Source organism: Aquarana catesbeiana, linkage group LG03 (genome assembly GCF_042186555.1).
Source record: "Aquarana catesbeiana isolate 2022-GZ linkage group LG03, ASM4218655v1, whole genome shotgun sequence".
NCBI lineage: Eukaryota > Metazoa > Chordata > Amphibia > Anura > Ranidae > Aquarana > Aquarana catesbeiana.
Window position 1 is genome coordinate 628,035,586 of NC_133326.1, and position 22,231 is coordinate 628,057,816.

General features: G+C 43.3%; 1 protein-coding gene across 2 annotated transcripts in view; it reads right to left on the reverse strand.

Annotated features, from left to right (window-relative positions):
- MAP2K7 (mitogen-activated protein kinase kinase 7) overlaps window positions 1-22,231 on the reverse strand; it is a 73,689-nt gene that overhangs the window by 21,168 nt on the left and 30,290 nt on the right. For both annotated transcript variants that reach the window (XM_073622429.1, XM_073622431.1), the window contains 6 exons: window positions 16,286-16,399; window positions 13,765-13,884; window positions 4,463-4,570; window positions 615-794; window positions 427-507; window positions 177-319 (listed from right to left, as the gene is read on the reverse strand). In XM_073622429.1, the coding sequence (XP_073478530.1) occupies window positions 177-319; window positions 427-507; window positions 615-794; window positions 4,463-4,570; window positions 13,765-13,884; window positions 16,286-16,399 (746 nt within the window). The remainder of the gene's footprint in view (window positions 1-176; window positions 320-426; window positions 508-614; window positions 795-4,462; window positions 4,571-13,764; window positions 13,885-16,285; window positions 16,400-22,231) is intronic.

The window sequence follows — 22,231 nt, forward strand, 5'->3', positions numbered from 1 at the left end:
CTAAAGTTTCACTTTATTGAGGTATGAGAGATTTCAATTGACCATAGATCTATGGCCGAGATACAAGAGGTATAAACCAACTCCTGGTCCATGGCTTTACAGGTTCATTCATTAGTAAGCCACTACGTTAATGGCAGTTCAACCCCAGAAAAAGAATAAATGTTATTTAAACTCACCAATCTTTGACAAAAGACTGGAAAAGAGGTGAGAATCCCATATTATGAGGGAGAACTGGGGGTTCTTCTTGAAGGACTTTGGTGAGGACTTCGAAATCTGTCTTGCAGTTCTTGTAAGGGAACTGACCTGTGGCCAACTCCACCTAAGAGATATTAGGCATTAAGAGAAGACAAAGAATACAGTAAGTGCTAGTGTGCGTAAAATTATCATAGATTGGTGGGTAATAAGAGTACTGTGGAAATGGCTCACCAATGAGATCCCAAGACTCCACACATCTGCTCGGATATCATAGTCTGGCTTAGTGGGATCTGGAGGATCAATTCTCTCAGGCTGAAGAATACAAGACGCGTAAGCACTAATCACATTCCCAGCAATAGTACTAAATCTCATGGTTATCTTCCCCCATTCTTTTTACCGAAATCACCCAGTCTACTTACAGCCATATAAGCAGCACAACCCGCACTCCTGGTTTTGGCCTTTGAGTCCACAAGACGCCCACTGATTCCAAAGTCACATAGCTTTATCCGTCCACTAGCATCCAAAAGTATATTCGAGGGTTTGACGTCCCTGTGAATCACTCCATGTTTTTCTTTCAGATAATACAAGGCATTTACAATCTGTGAGGATCAAAGAAAAAGTCAGGTTGCAGGAAGTTTTTTCAGAATACTATACTTAAAAGGTTATGTAACCCCAAACAATGAAAATCTCCTATTTCTGTTCCTTCTGGTCTGCTACATTAATGATTGAAAATATTTTGTTATATTTGTTTGACAAATTAAAAGAAACTGCTCATATTATCAGCAAATGGCAAGCTAATTTCCCATACATGCTACCTTTGCTGCACTCCTATCAGTTACTTTGTTTCCAGATTTCTGAGGATGACAGAACACCTTTACCACCTTATGTTATAGAGAACAGGAGGGCAGGGTGTTCTGTACTCTAGTCCTTAGAACGTTGCCCCCCTAGGACAGGAAGTGTGTGCCTAACAGGGTATCAGTGGTTGCTGCAATTAACCAACGGGTGATTGGTGGTTAGGAAGCCGGGCAGTCCTAGCAACCAATCACTAGCCTGCTAATATGAACAGTTAACACCAGCAGTTCCCACTCCTGCTCTCCATCCAGTATTGTGATGTCTCCCCTCATGTACAACAGGTGGGAGAATGCTACCTGCACACTCCTGTTTGTGTCTGGGGGATGGTGTGAAGGGGGAAAAGGACACTCCTGGGAAGGGCAGAGGACACGAACGTGGGGGAGGGGGTCACAGGGCACTACAATGAGGGGGCATGATGTGAAGAGGTAGAGGACACTACTATGAGGGGCAGCAGACACTACAGTGGGAGGGGGGGGTGATGTGGCGGAGACAGAGGACACTGCAATATGGGTGTAGAGGGACAGCAGACACTACAGTGGGGCGGCATGGTGATGCAGAGCGGGCGGGCACTTCTATGGGGGTAAAGCAGAGGATACTATATAGTGGGGGGAGAGGTCCAGAAGACACTGCTATTGCTATATGGATCCGGGTGGGGGGGGGGGATCTTTGATTTCCTCCAAATTGTCCAGGTAGATGTCAACCTCTAAAAAGGTTGCCTTCCCCTGGGGGTAACCAGTTGAAAATAGGAAAAAATGAAATAAACGCAGCCTTCACATCTATGGACTGGTAAGCTGCAATATATTACATTTTTGCTCTAACGTTTTAAATACAGTTTAAAAGAGACAACCTTGTTCACAATTAAAGTGATTGTAAAGTTATTTTAACTAAAAAAAAAAAAAAAAAAAAATAAAAAAAAACACTAGCAAACACGTTACCTGCTCTGTGAAATTGTTTTGCACAGAGAAGCCCCGATTTTCCTCTTCTTGAGTCCCCAGCCAGCGCTCCTGGCTCCTTTCCCCTGCCAAGTGCACCCATAGCAAGCCGCTTAGCTCTGGAGGCACTCATATGTGGCTCGGCCCCACCCCTGCTCACTCCTTTGTGGTTGCGATTGACAGCAACAGGAGCCAGTGGCTCCCGCTGCTGTATCTGAGCCAATGAGGAAGGAGGGAGCCAAGAGAGCCTCTGCTCTTGCACACATCGCTGGATCGAGATTGGGCTTAGATAAGTATAAGGGGGGGGGGTAACCCACTCCCTGCAGTCATCTGGGACACGTCACAGGTCCCAGAAGACTGCAAGACCATACACAAGCTGTCACAGCCAGGTGCCTACAGTTGAGATGCCAGCGCTGGGGACAAAAGACCGATGGAGGGGATGGCTCGGGTGAGCACATCGCTGGATCCTGGGACAGGGGAGTGTGTTTATTAAAAGTCAGCAGCTACCGTTTTAATACAAAAATGACTGGAGCTCCGCTTTAATACAGAAAACGTATTAAGGTTAAAAAAAATAAATAAATAAATAATAATAATAATAATACCTATGGCTAAACAACCACTTTAACTAAGTTGTGTAGAAAAATGTGAGAATGTCCATACAGTGAGGGGGGGGGGGGGGGGGGAGTATTTGATCTCTGCTGATTTTGTACGTTTGCCCACTGACAAAGAAATGATCAGTCTTTAATTTTAATGGTAGGTTTATTTTAACAGTGAGAGAGAGAGAAGAACAAAAACATCCAGAAAAACTCTTTTCAAAAAAGTTTTAAATTGATTTCCAATTTATTGAGTGAAATAAGTATTTGATCCCCTATCAATCATCAAGATTTCTGGCTGCCAGGTGTCTTCTATACAGGTAATGAGCTGAGATTAGGAGTACTCTCTTGAAAGGGAGTGCTCCTAGTCTTAGCTTGTTACCTGTATAAAAAACACCTGTCCACAGAAGCAGATTCCAATCGCTACACCATGGCCAAGACCAAAGAGCTATCCCGAGGATGTCAGGGACTAGATTGTAGACCTACACAAGGCTAGAATGGGCTACAAGACCATCTCCAAGCAGCTTGGTGAGAGGATGACAACAGCTGGTGCGATTATTCGCAAATGGAAGATACACAAAATAACTGTCAATCGCCCTCGGTCTGGGGCTCCATGCAAGATCTCACCTCGTGGAGTTTCAATGATCATGAAAAACGGTGAGGAATTAGCACAGAACTACAAGGGAGAATCGTGTCAATGATCAAGGCAGCTGGGACCATAGTCACCAAGAAAACAATTGGTAACACACTACGCCGTGAAGGACTGAAATCCTGCAGAGCCTGCAAGGTCCCCATGTTCAAGAAAACACATGTACAGGCCCGTCTTAAGTTTGCTAATGAACAGCTAATTGATTCAGAGGAAAACTGGGTGAAAGTGTTGTGGTGAGATGAGACCAAAATCAAGCTCTCTGGCATCAACTCAACTCGCCGTATTTGGAATAGGAGGAATGCTGCTATCACCAAGAACACAATCCCCACCGTCAAACATGGAGGTGGAAACATTATGCTTTGGGGGTGTTTTTCTGCTAAGAGGATAGGACAACTTTACTGCATTAAAAAGGGACAATGGACGGGGCCATGTACTGTCAAATCTTGTATGAGAACCTCCTTCCCTCAGCCAGGGCATTCAAAATGGGTCATGGATTGGTATTCCAGCATGAAAATGACCCAAAACACACAGCCAAGGCAACAAAGGAGTGGCTCAAGAACAAGCACAATAAGGTCCTGGAGTGGCCTAGCCAGTCTCCAGACCTTAATCCCATAGAAAATATGTGGAGGGAGCTGAAGGTTCGAGTTACCAAACGTCAGCCTCAAAACCTTAATGACTTGGAGAGGATCTGCAAAGAGTAGTGGGACAAAATCTCTCCTGAGATGTGTGCAAACCTGGTGGCCAACTACAAGAAACATCTGACCTCCGATTGCAAACAAGTACCAAGTCATGTTTTGCGAAGGGGTCAAATACTTATTTCACTCATTAAAATGCAAATCAATTTATAACTTTTGAATTGTATTTTTCTGGATATTTTTGTTGTTATTCTGTCTTTCACTGTTAAAATAAACCCACCATTAAAATTATAGACTGATCATTTCTTTGTCAGTGGGCAAACATACAAAATCAGTAGGGGATCAAATATTTTTCCCTCACTGTACTACTCAAATATGAGTTCCTGTTCCTACATCCTATAATCCAACAACAGCTTCAGCCTAAGATCTTCTCAAGCCTGTCTCCCTTCAGCTCCTCAGTCTAACCAAACTCTAGGGAAATCTGACAGCCAAGTACAGAAATTGGGATGTAGACCTAAAGCTACCGATACACAGCAAGGAAATTTAGAAAAGCAAACCAGCTGAATAAAAACAAACGTGAGCCCTGATCATCTGGATTTTACTCACTGCTACAGTCATCTTTCCCAAAATTCTCTCTGGTATGGGACCCTGGATCCTTTTCTTCAGTTTTTCTGCACAGGTCCCCATCAGCTCCATGGCTATGAACACATCAGTCTAGAATTAAAAAAAAAAAAAGAAAGAAAAGTAAATTTTTTTTTTTTTTAACCGAACACCAGAAAATGACAGCTCAATGAACACAGAGGCTGGCTCCAGTCTACTTTTTATAGCACTAACACAAGGAAGAGAAATCTTACAGCATGCACGTCATACCGAGATAAAGAAACGAGTGTGAAAAGGGAGGCAGGATTAAGAGGAAATCCAGCTTATACCATGTTTTTATACAAAAGAGTCCACCCTTCCACTTTGCAAATAGAGCAGAAGTTTAATCTGATTATATTTTGCCTTTCTTGGTTCATCCCCAACAGAGTATTCAACATGCTAATGAAATGTTTAAGTAAAACCATTCCGTTCTCATAGAATACCTTATTTTGGACCCAGCGATCTCAAGATTATGATGTGGACATCACTGTCTCTGTGTCTCTCTGTACAATGCAAGCAGGATCATGGCTGGTGGGAGGGACTGCATATAGTTAATTATAAAAGGAAGGGAATTTGGCGCTGCTTAGAACAAAATATTTGAAAGTCGTGTAGAATTATAACTGTGTTGTCATATACAAATGATTTTTTTATATAAAATATATGTGAATAGCCCAAATCTCATATCATAACTAAAAGTAAAAGCAAACTGAAAAAATGATGAACTTGTGTCTGTTGTATCCAGTATATGATACTTGATTAAGACATTTTTTCAGGTAACAAAAAATACACAAACCAAAAAAAAAAAAAAAAACAACAATCATATACAGTATAAGTCCAAATCTGTGATAAAAAAAAACTATGCGCAATAAATGTCCTTAATTAAAAAAATCCCAGCGTGACTTGTGCAGAATCCAGATGACACTTTATCACAATTTCTGTGCAGAGAAATAAGGTGACGTTTCCGTGCTCCCCCTTTATTTTATGCACGCACCAGAAAACCCTACCCCTGCAGGGGTAAAGAGCGTGCAGTCCTCTGGTCCTGGTGTCCCAATGATCAATATGACCTCCTGCTCCATGGCATTGCTTGCATAATAGCGTCTCCACATAAAATAGTAGAAACGGGCAGTCATAGCGTAAATCCGATATAAACTAAATGTATTTTCCAAAAGTTAAAATCTTTTAAAAGGAAGGAGCTCCAATTGCCCCAATTCGTACAGGCATACAACAGCTTCCTGGGTCTGGATGGCGTGCGTTCCACAGCGCAAAAAACGGAAGCGACGTGAATACGTACCAAGTCCATCTTACGCGTTTCGTCACTGGACGCCATCTAAGGGGGGCGGACGTCCAATGACAAAACGCGCAAGTTAGACTTGGTACATATTCATGTCGCTTCCTGTTTTTGTGCTGTGGAACGCACGCCGTCCAGACCCAGGAAACTGATGTATGCCTATAGGAATTGGGACAATTGGAGCTCCTTCCTTTTAAAAGATTTTACTTTTGGAAAATAAATTTAGTTTATACCGGATTTACGTTATGAGTGCCCATTTCTACTATTAATTTTATGTGGAGACATGATTATGCAAGCAACGCCACGGAGCAGGAGGTCATATTGATCATTGGGACAACAGGACCAGAGGCATATCTGACTGCACGCCCTTATTTCTCTGCACAGAAATTGTGATCAAGTGTAATTTGGATTCTGCACAAGTCACGCTGGGATTTTCTGAATTATGGACATTTATTGCAGATAGTTCTTGATCACAGATTTGGACTTATACTGTATATAGGTTTTGTTTTTGTTTTTTTAAACATTGGTTTTGGTTTGTGTATTTTTTATGTTACTTGATTTATAAGGGAATTTTTTCAGGCATCATATACTGGATACAACAGACACAAGTTCATCATTTTTTTCAGTTTGCTTTTACTTTTAGTTATGATATGAGATTTGGGATATTTAAATATATTTTTTATAAAAAAATTATTTGTATATGACACCACAGTTATAAATTATACACAATTTTCAAATACTTGTTCTAAGCCTTGCCAAATTCCCTTCCTTTTATAATTAACTAATTGGACTTCACTTGTGAAGTTTTTTTTTTCAGGGAGGCTGCAGCTTAGCACACAGCTAAGCACTGAATTTTAGTTAAATAAGGGACTGCATATAGCTTCCTGAAAACAGCAGAGCACCCTGGGTAACAGCCACATGTGCTGCTGAGCCTCCATGATTGGCAGAACTGAAAGCCAATGAATGAAACGGGCAGGCCAGGAGCAGCTCAGCAAGGGATGAAACAGATGAAGCTGGATGTTCTACAGCTAAGAAAAAAAAAGTGGCAGGCTCTGTCTGGCTTACTGCAAATTCTAATGCACATTGTTAAAAGCTGACAGTGTGCAGGAAAATTAGAGCAAGTTCCGGTTCACACAGGGGCGACTTGTCAGGCGACCTAGCCGCCTGACAAGTCGCCTCCCGTTCTGTACTACGGAACTGTTCTAATAGGAGCGACGCAAGTCGCTCCGACTTAGAAAAAGGTTCCTGTAGCATTTCTGGGGCGACTTCAGGCGGCTTGCATTGACTTCTATACAGAAGTCGTTTTGGTGAGGTGAGCGACCTGCAAGCCATGCCGCCCGTGTGAACCGGGGCTAAGGGTTTTCAGTACAGGAGGGGAGTCTATATAACTGTGCAAGACTGAAGATAAGGCTGCAGACATTGTACTGCTGAGTATACTGTTTACTTCCCTGGTAAAAACTCATATCACTGTCCTAAGTCCTCTGATCACCGCTGTCATAAATCATTCCCTTCAAACTGGTCACGTTCCTTCTGTTTTGAAAAATGCCATCATCAGACCATTGCTCAAAAAATGCACTCTTGATCCGGAGGTCCTGCTTAATTATAGACCTATTTCCAATCTCCCCTTCATATCAAAAGTACTTGAGAAAGCCGTTGCCTTTCATCTTGAGGACCACCTCAAACATAACAACCTTTTTGAAAAATTCCAGTCAGGTTTCTGCTTTGCTCATAGTACAGAGACTGCCCTCGTCAGAGTTACAAACGATCTCCTTATATCATCTGATACTGGCTTTCCTTCCCTTCTTATTCTCCTGGATCTTTCGGCTGCATTCGATACTGTTGATGATGGCATTCTTTTAAACCGGCTCCATTGCACCGTTGGACTCAGTGACACAGCCCTCAGTAGGTTGAAATCATACCTCGCAAACAGGACAGAATACATCTCCCTGGGTCACTCCAAATCAAATCCGTATACAGTTACCTGCGGTGTCCCCCAGGGCTCAAGTCTTGGCCCCATTCTTTTTATTCTCTACTTACTCCCCTTGGCCAAATTATTAGCCGCCACAAAATTTCATTTCACTGTTATGCCGATGACACACAGCTATATGTAAATGCAAATGTAAATGAAACCCCATCTTCACAGTCAACCCTATCAGTACTCACCACCTGCCTGGAGGAGATAAAAGGTATGGATGGAGCACAACTTTCTTCAAATAAACAGTTCCAAAACTGAAGTTATCATGATTGGCACTCCTTATCAGACCAAATCATTGTTCATTACCAGTATTACTTTTTCTGGTTCTAATATCCCTCTTTCATCAACAGTTACAAATCTGGGTGTAAAAATGGACCCCCAAATCACTTTTGAAGCCCATATAAATCACCTATGTAAGACTTCTTTTTACCACCTTCATAATATTTCTAAACTCTGTCCTATTCTTTCCTTCCCAGATGCTGAAAGGCTGGTTCATGCCTTTGTCTCCTGCAGACTGGACTACTGTGACGCACTTCTCATCGGGATTCCTAGAAAGAGTCTGCAGAGGCTTCAGTACATCCAAAACTCTGCAGCAAGGATCCTGATGGCAGTGCGGAAACATGAGCACATTACTCCTATTCTCCATTCACTCCATTGGCTTCCTGTCTCCGCCAGGGTTGAGTACAAGGTCTCCCTCCTTACGTACCAATGTATGCATGAACATGCCCCTTCGTACCTCAAAGAACTTCTTAAACCACAAAACACATCACGTTCCCTCCGCTCCGTGCACTCAAACCTTCTTCAAACACCTAGAACTAGACTTAGGACAATGGGAGACAAGGCTTTTTGTGCAGCTGCCCCGCGCTTGTGGAATGCCCTACCTGACACTTTGAGGGCTTCTCAATCCATTGACTGTTTTAAAAAAGGTCTTAAGACATTTCTTTTTAGCAAAGCTTTTTGCTCTTCTTAGATGTTTGTTTCTTTGTATAAATTGCTTTTTTAACCTGTAGCGCTTTGAGATATTTTGATGTAAAGAGCATTATAAATAAACTGTATTATTATTATTATTATTATTATACACTTCACACTGATGAGCTAAACTAACCTGGGGTTCAACCGTGCAAGGCTAAAGGCAAGTTGGAGCACAGCTTTAGTTTATGTAGTTTACAAAAGAGCTGGCCTATAGAAAAACTGTATGAAAGCAGAGCTGTTTAGATATAGCGCTATGACCAATCACAACTGTGTTCCTAAACTAGAATGATACATCTGTGCCCACTCTGCGTTGAAGTGAACCTACTAAAGAATATGTAAACACAACATTTCATATTCAAGACATGTGCCCGCTGTAGCATGTACTTGTATGAAGAAGTATCCTGTTCTCTTTGGATTTCTTCCTTTGTGTGAAACACCTGATGTTCCTGCCAGCCCCCTCTGCTTTCCTATCAAAAACTGACCACACTGGGCATGAGGACAAAACATGGTCAGACCCCCCCCCAGCATTCACTGCGAAGACCAATGTGTTGCTGTTTCGCCTCCTCCAGCTCTCTGAGCTCCCTAGAAACAATTGCGTACTGTTCGTGATACTTTTTTTTTTATTTGCACTAACATACAATTTTTCAGGACAAGCTTTTGGTATGTCCCCTTCTTCAGGCTGGGATCATACTTAGGCAAATTGGATGCGGGTTTCCCCATATCCAATTCCCATGACAGGAGACTGTGCCCGGTTCTCAATGGAGCTGGTTCACACATCTCTGGGGACGGCTGCGGAGCGGATTTCACAAGAGACCTGTGCGCCTTTGGCTCAGTTTCAGGACCGAATTCAGGTAAAAATTCGGGCCAGATTCCACCTGAAAACAGAGAACAGCGACGCACCGGACCTCTGCCGTGAGCCGCATCTAAATTACCCATTTGCTCCCTGCCCTATTACAAACTGATGGCGGCAAAGTGGTTTGATATTCCTGACTGGACGTCATATGACGTGATCAGGATATCGAGCCGCTGCGCGCCCCCGGGGACGCGCATCGCGGCGATCATTGTTGCGGGGTGTCAGTCTGACACCCTGCAACACCGATCTAGGTAAAGAGTCTCTGACGGAGACTCTTTACCACGTGATCAGCCGTGTACAATCACGGCAGATCACAATGTAAATAGGAAGAGCCGGTGTTTGGCTTTTCCTCACTCGCGTCTGACAGACGCGAGTAGAGGTGAGCCGATCGGCTGCTCTCCTGACAGGGGGGGCCTGTGCTGATTGTTTATCAGCACAGCCCCCCCTCGGATCCTACCCAGGACCACCAGGGAAGCCGCCCAGGACCACCAGGATGGCCACCACACTGGACCACCAGGTATGCCCCCTAGACCCCCAGGGAAATACCAATCTGTGCCCAGGCAGCTTCCAATCAGTGCCCACTCCAGTGCCTACCACTGCCAGTGCCACCAGGGATGCCTATCAGTGCCACGTATCAGTGCCCATCAGTGCCGCCTATCAGTGCCACCCTATCAGTGCCCAGCAGTGCCGCCTTTCAGCGCCCATCAGTGTCGCCTATCAGTGCCATCCATTAGTGCCCATCAGTGCCGCCTATCAATGCCCATCAGTGCTGCATATCAGTGCCACCTACCAGTGCCGCATATCAGTGCCCATCGTCAGTGCCACCGTATCAGTGCCTGTCAGTGCCGCCTTATCAGTGCCCATCAGTGAAAGAAAAAACTTACTTATTTACAATTTTTTTTTAACAGAAACAAAAGCAAAAAACTTTTATTTTTTTTCAAAATTTTCGGTCTTTTTTTATTTGTTTAGCAAAAAATAAAAAAACTGCAGAGGTGATCAAATACTACCAAAAGAAAGCTCTATTTGTGGGAACGAAATGATAAAAATTTAGTTTGTGTACAGTGTAGCATGACCGCTGAATTGTCATTCAAACTGCGACAGCGATGAAAGCTGAAAATTGGTCTGGGCAGGAGGGTGTCTAAGTGCCCTGTATTGAAGTGGTTAAGCGTGAACCCAGCCTCAAGGTCCGAGCAGTACAGACCTTGAAGGGACCACACCCCAAAAGCTTGTCCTGAAAACATGTATGTTAGTGCAAATAAAAAAAAAAAAAAATTATCATGGACAGTACTGAATTGTTTCTGTCGCAAGTGCACTACTACGGTTACAATCACCTTGAGTGCCTTATGCAGCTGAGAACAGAGGGAATGTGATCACTTATAAAAAAGGGAAAACAAGGTGTTTATAAATGTTTATTATATCTATACACAAAAGTTTTGCTTTTTACTTCTATTTTAAAAACTGAATGGGTTGTTTTACATTGTGAAAGTTCAACCTTAAATCTTCACAGAATCCAAAGAAATGATGAGATTGTGTAACAGGAATCATAAGGTGCAACATTCTATCTTCACAGTGTCAGCCTGTCTCCAAAAGAACAATCACCGACCGTCATCAGGAGCCAGGCTGTATCACGACAAAAACTGATTTAAAAGGAGAAGTCCAGATGTTGCAAAAATAAAATAAAGACACATATGTTGTTTGCAGAAAAAAAAAAAAAAAAAAAAAAAAAAAAGCATTTATAACTTTTTTTTGCAAATGCGGGGATCTTCGGTGCAATGTCAGGCCCCTGCAGACTCTTCCTCCAGATCTGTCTATACCAAGGTACAGACTTAGTTAGAGAGCCAAGGGAAGTGTTATTGGACTACGAGTGCAGTGATCACAATGGGTGGAGAGCAGCTACAGGGGAGAAGAACCACTACTAGCTGTCAGAGAGGCTGTTTTGGGATTGTAGGGGTCCGCTTGGCCCTATGTTACACCCTAAATATGAGTTTAACATTGTCTTAAAAAGGTGAAGTTAGCCTTTACAAATCAACGAGAAATATTCACAGAGCATTGACTGCATCTTATCATTTGCAGTCACCATTTAACAGCACCAATGTAGTTAGGCAGTTACAGGTGCCACAGCTGCCTGAATACAATAGCCAGCAGTGGAGATTTTTTTTTTTTTTTTAGACTGCATGCAACCTATTTCTGAACTCTTTAGGGAAGGCTCTTTTTGCTCCAGCATGACAGTGCTGTTGTACAAATCAGCTCCATGAATACATGGTTTGGATTTGTTTGGTGTAGGGGACTGGACAGAGCTCTGACCATAACCCTACTGAACACCTTTAGGATGAACTAGAATGCCAACTTTTAGCCAGGTCTTCTGATCCAACATAGAAGAAAATGAACAGCAGAGCGCTGAGGTCAGGATCAAATAAAAATCAATTTATTAAAATAAGCAGCACACTTACATTGAAGTTAGCATGAAACAGCATGGCTAGGGAACACCTGAGACCAAGCAGCTGTGATCAGTGTGATGCTGTAGGCATCACTGAGCAAACAGAAACCGACAGGGAGCCAGCCAGCTCAAGGTATGGATATTAGCAGCGGCTTTTTCAGTTGCACACAAGGATGACAGCTGTCAAAATGCCTTGTGGATGTCGGGAGAGGGGGTGTGTATGATGCGTTTCCAGGGACTTTGTCCTCTTATTCATATGCATTTGAATAACTTCAATGTAAGTGTGCTGCTTATTTTAATATTTTTAATTTAATTCTGACCTCAGTGTCCTGCAACTTGTTTTCTTCTACATTGAGATGATCCTACCCAGATCTTCTGCGGAAGCTGCAGAGGTTCCAGCATCGGTCCCTTCTGCTCAGCCATCCACCCACAAATTACCCTTTCAACCATCCAGCTGCCTCATCCCTGTTGATGGTCTACAGCAGTATTTCTCAATTCCAGTCCTCAAGGCGCCCCAACAGGTCATGTTTTCAGGCTTTCCATTAATTTGCACAGTTGATTTGATCATTCTCACTGCCTTAGTAATTACCACAGTTGTTTCATCTGAGGGAAATTCTGAAAACAAGACCTGTTGGGGCGCCTTGAGGACTGGAGTTGAGAAACACTGGTCTACAGATACAGATCAAAGTTCCAATGGACCAAGTGACTCTGCACTTCTCCTAGGAGTGCCGTATGCACAGTGTATCTGTACACTCTTTGGATTTGCTATACTTCTGACCCAACATCAGTATCTGACCTCACACATGCTCTTTGGGTTTAATGAACAAATCCACCCAAAACACTCAGAAATGTTGGCAGGTTTCAGCTGGGGAGGAATAAAAGCTGTAATATCTCCAGGGAGGAGGAAGTTTTAAAAAAAGGAGGAAGAAGAGAAGGAAGAAGGAAGGAAGACTTAACATCAAGGACCCCTTGAAATAACTTTCTGATCACAGGGAACCCCCTGCTAATAACTACTATATCTACAGCTCACTGCACAATAGTGCGATTGTCAGGTAAGAGCATTCATATCTTGTCAGTGGGAAAAATTCCCACCTTTCCTGATAGCTTTAGGCTGCATTCACGCCTGAGCGTTTTCAGCTAATAAAATGCCCAAAAAAAAGGCCCAACAAGCAAAATCCCATTCATTTCAATGGCACCTGTTCACATCTGAGCGTTCTGTCACCTGAAAAACACCCTAAGCTCCAAAAAAAAGAACGCAAGCTTCTTTGGGGCAGATTACAGGCGTTTTTCTGCCTTTTACATTGGTAATCTGAACAAAATCGCTGCAAAAACGCGGCAAAATCACGCGACTTTGAAACGCTCAGGTGTGAATGCAGCCTAAAAGATCATTGGTGTCAGTGGTTACTTATCTGAGAGATAGAAATTGCTTCCTGCTCAGTAACCCCCAACAACCTCTGGAGGTACACTAGGGTTCCACAGAACCCTAGTTGAGAGAGGCTGCTATACATACATTTTAAAAAACTGGAGATGTGAACGCAATCTGGATCACTGTTCACAACACAAATGCACTGCAAATTCAGATGAGCTTCAGCCAATGTGCCAAGGTGCCAATGCTTCAGCCATCACCTTCATAAAACACCCTTGGGGTTGATGACAGGCCAAATGGGAGTACCCTGAACTGCCAACCTCAGATATTTTTGGGACCAGGCGGCAATAGGTATGTGGAGGTAAGCTCTAAACTTACATTTGTGATGAAAGTGCCATAACATTGTACTATGTATGGACAATCATGGCTCTTCAGTACAACATCCAAATCCATCAAAATACGTTTGTTCTCCTCTTTGTTTCCTGAACGGCGCATTTGCTGAAAGACAAAGAAAGTTACTAGGTTTTCAGAATTCAATAAGATATTACCCTGTAGGTCTGAAGGTAAGACTTGGGTCAAATCTTGCAGTACATCCAAAAACTGTAATCTCTTTGGTTTTAGTTATTGATAGCATTTGACCCCTGATAAAGTCATGTGACGCAACGCGTAGGGCGTGAACGGAGGCAGATACGGACTGGAAGGAACCAAATCCCGATATCTTGTGGTTTGCTTTGTACAAGTTTTGCTTTGTACAAGTTTTAATACCCTGAGTGCATTTCTTTAAATAATTTAGGTTATCTGGTTTTACTGTACAATGGGAAGCTTGTTGTATTCATTTTCCTAACATGAGTATGACCGCATGAGAGATTTGGGAGCCTTAAAGGGACCTTACCCCCAATATATTGGTGGATAGTGTGCAAGACAGCAGGAGAGTCCGTAGTGAACTGGAGGCTTAAGGCTACTTCATACTGGGAGGCGATTTACAGGCGATATAGCGCTAAAAATAGCCTCTGCAAAGCGCCACTCCTGTCACTCCAATGTGAAAGCGTGAAGCCTGAAGCTGTGCGCTGGCAAGACACTAAAAAAAAAGTCCTGCGAGCAGCATCTTTGAGGCGATTTAGGAGTGGTGTATCGCTCCTAAAGCGCCCCTGCCCATTGAAATCAATGGGCAGCACCGCTGCAGCAGCACTTTTAATCCTTTTTCGCCCATTAGCGGGGGTTAAAAGTGCTGCTAAAGCGACGGTAAAGCCGAAACCCCAGCGCCTCAGTGTGAAAGTGCCCTAAGAGTGTCTGTAAAAGTGAAGATACCTTGCTGGATATTGGGCGCAATTGTTATTGGAGGCGAGAGTCCAGAGAGCACAGTGGTAGAAAGGGTGTTTTTATTTACGAGCAGATCTATATCTAGGATGGTGGATAGGCCTTTATGAGCACAGACGTCGTTGCATTTTCCCAATAGCAGATGTTTTAAGAATAAAACACACACCCCATCTCACAAAAGTGAGTACACCTCTCACATTTTTGTAAATATTTTATTATATCTTTCCATGTGACAACACTGAAGAAATGACACTTTGCTACAATATAAAGTAGTGAGTGTACAGCTTGTATAACAGTGTGAATTTGCTGTCCCCTCAAAATAACTCACACAGCCATTAAGGTCTAAACCGCTGGGAACAAAAGCGAGTACACCCCTAAGTGAAAATGTCCAAATTGGTCCCAAAGTATCAATATTTTGTGTGGCCACCATTATTTTCCAGCACTGCCATAACCCTCTTGTGCATGGGAGTTCACCGGAGCTTCAAGGTTGCTACTGGAGTCCTCTTCCACTCCTCCATAATGACATTACGAAGCTGGTGGATGTTGGAGATCATGCGCTCCTCCACCTTCCGTTTGAGGATGCCCCACAGATGCTCAATAGGGTTTAGGTCTGGAGACAAGCTTGGCCAGTTCATCACCTTTAATTTCAGCTTCTTTAGCAAGGCAGTGGTCATCTTGGAGGTGTGTTTGGGGTCGTTATGTTGGAATACTGTTCTGCGGCTCAGTCTCTGAAAGGAGGGGGATCATGCTCTGCTTCAGTATGTCATGGTACATGTTGGCATTCATGGTTCCCTCAATGAACTGTAGCTATCCAGTGCCGACAGAAATCATGCAGCCCCAGACCATGACACTCCTACCACCATGCTTGACTGTAGGCAAGACACACTTGTCTTTGTACTCCTCACCACAAGCTGTACACTCACTACATTGTAGCAAAGTGTCATTTCTTCAGTGAGGGGCGTACTCACTTTTGTGAGATACTGTGTGTATATATAAACCTTGGCTTATTTGCTGCTGGAGTCTGGGTGGCTAAAAAAATGTCTGACATTGACCTGATGGCTCCACAGCCAGGCGTGTAGAGGACCAGCAATGGCAGGTGTTGCATTCCAATTGCAATTACATGGCTATCAAATACCTTTGTGTATGGGCTGACGGGATTGCAATGGTGAGATGGACTGGTTGTTGAAGTGGAACATTAGCAAAGACCTTTTTTTTTTCCTAGTAACGTTAATTTTACAATCTCTAAAGTGTAAAACCATAAACTGAATTACATATAAAATATTCCACATACTAACCCTTTTATGCCTGTTTGGAATGTTTTTATTGCAACTATAAAGCTAAATTTGGTGCACAAAAGTGAGAATTTGAAGACAAAAAAATTTACAGACCAAAATGATACTCAAAATCACTTTTCAGTCACTGCAAAGAGTACTCCTATTTGTAATGTGTTGATATCATGATTTATCATTTTATGGAAAAAAAAAAAAAAGTCATAGTAAGGTCAAGATAAAATTGTCCAATATTTTCTGTGGTCTTTCAGATTAGTCATTATTTGCAGTCCATACAAAAAATGATCACATACCTTTACAGCGATGATAGGTCCGGTCTTCTTAAACCTCATCTTCCATACTTGTCCACAAGTTCCACTGCCTATTTCTCCCAAATTCTCCAAGTCATTTATATCTGCCTGGTATTTCTGAGAAAAAGGACATGGCGAGAGAGCTGCAATTAGGCAACTGTCATATATAATGTACAATGTAGGATTTAAATGTATTTTTTATATACTTCTAACAGGCAGCAAGAGTACAGAAAATATAGTCACATCAAATCCATACAGTCATCACACGGTCCTTCATACAATAATTAGTCTGCATCTGAATTATGACCTGACCACAGTCCAAGCGCCTCTACTGTCCCATCCCACTGATCGAGATAATATATTATGTATATATACATATATATTTACACACACACACACACACACACACACACACACACACACACACACACACACACCAAAAGAGGGTCAAATACAAGAAAATTATTGTTAAAGTGGTTCTAAAGGCACTATCTTCTTTGCATTCTTTGCATGAAGATAAAAAACTTTGTGTGTGCAGCAGCCCCCCTAACACTTACCCAAGTCCTCTCGATCCAGCGATTTTGTATGAGAGATTCGGCTGGCTGGCTGTCTCTCCATCCTGATTGGCTCCCGCTGCTGTCAAAGTGAGTGAGCCAATGAGGAGTGAGTGAGGGGGTGGGGCTGAGACGCAACTCCATGTCTGAAAGGACACACACAGCATTGGCTCAGCTTGGGTGCCCCCATTGTAAGCTGCTTCCTGTGGGGTCACTCGACAGGAGGAAGGGGTCAGGAGCACTGGCAAGGGACCCTAGAAGAGGAGGATCTGTACTGCTCTATGCAAAACCACTGCTCAGAGGCGGTAAGTATTCCAGGTTTGTTATTTTTAAATTAAAAAAGCAAGACTTTAGTGTTACTTTAAGGATTACAAAGGTTTTCGTTTTGACTTTCTTCTCTCTCGCTCTTTTTTCTTTTTGTTTTATACATTGTACTTAAAGCAGAGTTGCAGGCATTTTATCAACCCCCCCTGTGCTCGTCACAACTGCCTGTACGTTTTTTTTTTTTCCAGCAGTGAAAATATTTCTTTTTTGTGGTTATCCTCCGATTCTGCTTACATCATGTCCGGGCATGCAATGGCTCCTGGAATATGATTATCATCAATCCCAGGAGACAATGCGTAACCGCTTGTAGCATCACTGTTTATGCGCATGCACGCAATCAGGAGGTGTATGCTGGATAGCCAGCAGCACCATATCCCGGAAGGACATACCAGTGGTCCTCAGCTGCCCACTTCGGCGGGGACTGCTAAGTAAGGATTTTAAAATAAATAACTTTAAAAATCTACATATAATAATGCTGCTTGATATAGTATTAGGTGCATACAACCTGGGAGGGTTTTTAAAGAAAAAAACAAAAATTCACGTTAGGACTTACCGGTAACTTGTTTTCCAATAGTCTTTCAGAACAGCACCCGGGAGATCATGGCTCCTCCCACAACAGGAAAAACCTCATCATCAAAATTTTTAAACAGGAGGCCTCCACCCAGCTTCCTTCAGTTGTTTGTAGAGAACCTCTAGCCCCAGCTGAAACATATAAGCAAAAGTCACATCATAGTATACAGCAAAAAAAAAAAGGGCAGGTCATTGCTGTCCTGAAAGACTATTGTAAAACAAGTTAGTGGCAAGTCTAACTTGAATTTTCCCAAAACGACTTTCAGGACAGCACCCGAGAGGATAATCGAGACCTACCCCATTAGGATGGGACACAAGACTTTTCTACTGAAAGCCTGGGCCCCTGCTGTCAAGAGGTCAACCTATAATGATGGGCAAAGGTCGTCAGACTCGACAACGTAGCTGGTTTACAGATCTGTTCGGGGTGGCACCAGCTTTCTCTGCCCAACTCACTGCGAAAGCTCTTGTAGAATGAGCACAAATACCAACTGGACTATCTTAACCTGAAAAGGAATACGCTTCTGCAATAGCCATTATAAACTATCTGGCAATGGTTCCCCTGGTAGCTTGTCTTCCTTTCTTACTACCAGCATATAAAACAAATAATGCGTCTGAACGCCTAAAGTCCTTAGCGGCTTCAAGGTAACTTATGACTGCTCTCTTAACATCCAAAGTATGAAATTCTTCTTTCCCGATGGATTAGAGCACAACGTAGGAAGTATAATCTCCTAGGCTCGATTTTGGACCGAAGCAACCGTCGGTAAAAAAATTAGGGTCTATTTTTAGAACAATTCTGTCTGTAAAAATAGAAAAAAAATGTCTCCCTGAGTGACAAGGCTTGAAGCTCACTAATTCTTCAAGCTGTTGTTATAGCATCTAAAAAAACGTTTAATGTAATTAGTCTCAGGGAGGCTAAATCCATAGGTTCAAAAGGTTCTCTGGTTAGAGCCTGTAGAACGACTGATAAGTCCCAGTTTGGAAAGCATCTGATCAATGCCAGTCTGGATCGGGTTCAGAAGCCAGGCTGTGAGTTTTAGCTTCGCTACCTCCTGGTGAAATAGAGGCCCTGTATCAGCAGGTCCTGTCTCAACAGAAGGTGCCAATACAGATTAAGCTGCATCTGAAGACGGGATGAAAACCAAGCTCACTTGGGCCAAAAGGGAGTGATGAGGATTACTGTCGTATCCGCTTTCTGGATTTTTTTTATGACCTTAGGAATAAGCTGAAAGGGGGGTGGTGTAACAGAGGTGAAACTTCCAACTGTGTGCCAGAGCATCTAACCCCAGGGATGGCCCGGTTCTGTTCAGGTAAAGAGGAGAGGCAGATCTGCATTCTGAGTCGCAAAGAGATCCACCTGTGGCTGCCCAATTTCTTAACGATCAAATTAAAGCTCTCTAGGTTCAATTGCCACTCTGGCTTCGTATACTTAGTTTCCGCTGAGAAAATCTGCTACCTTGCTTAGAGTCCCTCTTAGATGGACCGCCGACAAGGATAGAATTCAGAGCTCTGCCCAATTCCGGAATACTTCCTGCTAAACCCTGAAGAACTCTGCTTCTGGTGCCTCCCTGTATGTTTATATAAGCCACCGCTGTGGCATTGTCCGACAGGATCTGTACATGAAATCCCTGAACTTCTTCGGTAAAGGTCAGCAGGGCCATCTCTATTGCTTTCAGTTCCCTCCAACTTGAGGCTCTTACTGCTTCTTCTGCGGACCATGAGCCCTGTGCCCACTGGCTGTTCATGTGAGCTCCCCAACCCCAGGAGCTGGCATCTGTTGTTATCCTTCTTGGACTGGGAAGGACCATAACAGACCTGCTGAAAACCTTGCCTGGTTCTTCCACCACCAAAGAATCCAGAAAATCCTGCTAGGGATCCCAAGCTCTCAATAAGAAACTCTGCAGGGGTCTGAATTGAAGTATTGCCCGCTGAATTGCAGGTATGGAAGAGGTCAGGGTTCCCAAGGCTGACAGGACCTTCCTGATGGGCAGAAGCGGACTTGACCACAACAGAGACACTACTTCCAATAGCTTTTTCTCCTTTTCCTCTGGGAAAAAAAAAATCTTTGCTCCACTGAGTTGATACGGTACCCAAAGTATAACACCTCCTGTGAGGGAATCAGATTTGACTTCTGAAGGTTTAAGATCCATCCTATGGTCTCCATGACAACCAGCCTATCTCTGTAATATACCTGAGGCCACTACACCGACCGCACTATTACCTCAATAATCCCACGTTAACACAAATGGTTATATTTTGTAACTCACTGTTTGTTCTGCTTACCAACTAGCCTATTTTTTTTAGAGCTTCATTTCCCCGTCTTTTAATGCTCAAATCGACACCGCTGTTATGTTATGTATTGAAAACTCAATAAAACTCTAACAAGAAAAAAAAAAAAAAAGGAGATCGGTCCTATGGACTCTGAGCACGAGCTCTGGCCAAATTCTGCTGAAGCATCTCTCTAGCGTAAGCAAAAAGAAGAAAAAAGGGGGAGATCGTCTAAATAAGGAATCACGGAGATTCCTTCTAGATGCAAAGGTGCCAATGCTTCAGCCATCACCTTCATAAAACACCCTTGGGGTTGATGACAGGCCAAATGGGAGTACCCTGAACTGCCAACCTCAGATATTTTTGGGACCAGGCGGCAATAGGTATGTGGAGGTAAGCATCCTGTAAGTCTATTGATGCCATGTAGCACCCCTGGTTCAGGAGGTTTTTGACCAAGATGGTATGCATTTGAAATCTTCTATACTTTACCCAAGCAGTTTAGCACTTTGAGATTTAGAATAAGACGGAACTTTCCTGAGGGTTTCTGAACGAGGAACACATGTGAGTAGAAACCCGGGAAGAACTCCTTTGGAGGGACCTGAACAATGACTCTGAGATCTCAGTTCCTGAATTAGGGACTTCATGGCGAGAGCCTTGGTTGGATCCCTTAGAGCGTTTGTCACCAAAAATCTTCTTGGAGGATCTTCCATAAATTTGATCACATAACCCTGGGAGAGCATATTTAAAATAAACTGGTTTGGTGTAATGCTTCTCCACTGCGAAAGAAACTCCTGGAGAAGCATTACACCAAACCAGTTTATTTTAAATATGCTCTCCCAGGGTTAATGATCGAATTCACAGAAGATCCTCCAAGAAGATTTTTGGTGACAAACGCACCAAGGCCCTCGCCATGAAATAACCAATTCAGAAACTGAGATCTCAGAGAGTCATTGTTCCAATCCCTACAAATTAGTTCTTCCAGGATTTCAGCAATGTATGCCACGGCTGCAGATAAGGTTGCGAAGGAATCTAGAATCTCCTGTTTCGGGGAATCCGCTGTAATATGAGATTTCAGCTAATTAACCCAGCGATCCAAATTCCTAGCAACGCATGTTATTGTCATCGCCGGCTTCAGATTGTTCATAATTGATTGCCAGGCTCTTTTAGGAAGTAGATCCATCCTCTTATCCATATGCTCCTTTAGCGTGCCAATATTTTCAAAAGCAAGGTCAGTCAGCTTTGAAATCCGCGAGAAGGCAGAATCTAGTTTTGGAACTCTGTTCCAAATGGATTCAGGATTTTCCTCAAATGGGAATCTTCTTTTATAGGGCCCGGAAAAGAATGGTTTCTTCTCCGGCTCTAGCCATTCTTTTTTAATCACATCTGTGATGAACAAATGTACCGGAAAGTTGAGGCCTTTGGAGTCTCCTAGACCTGCGTACATATGGTCATGCAGGGAGAGCTTCCTTTTCTCTTCCTCTATCCCCAAGGTAGCGTGCATCACTTTAAGGAGCCCCCCCCCCCCCTTCTAGGGACATTTTGTACTTAGAGGTGGCATCTGCTTGATTTTCTTTATCCTCCTCTTCTGAAATCGGTCATACCCTGAGAGGGGGAAACAGGTTCTTGGGAAACATCCTGGGAAGCTGGGCCTTCCGGCTGTATGAGAGAAGCAACCCGAGACTCTGGGGTCGGCTGCAGGGCACTGGATTCCCCTGAGGACCCTGGCTCTTCTCTCAGATTTGACCGGAAAGCTTGAAAAGTAGTGTGGAGCTCATCCTTAATGGTTGTAACAAGATCGCCACAAATGGATGGAGACTCCTTCTTGACTAAATCCATGATATAATCACCACAAAGAGGATTCGCCAAACTTTTCTTTGCAAGCAGGACACTTTTTCTTTACCGGTTGAACAGAGCTCTTAGCCTGGACAAACAGAAGAAAAACAATAGAACCACACTGAAAACTGCTGAACACAGCAGGTTACAAAATGTAAAAACACCCAGGTGCACTAGGAAAGGACCTCCTAACTTCCCTGTGCCCAAGCAAGCCCCACCACAACAAATCCCTTTGCTTAAAGCTGGATTGATAACCCAGAGGAAAAAACGGCCCACAGTAAAACAGAAACCCAGTCCCTTACCTTGGCCTTGCAGGTGACTTGGCTTGCCCCCTTATTCGCTGCACTTTCCTCCATTGCAGAGCGCACTACGGTCATGTGGCTGAAAGAAAGCCAGTTCCAGA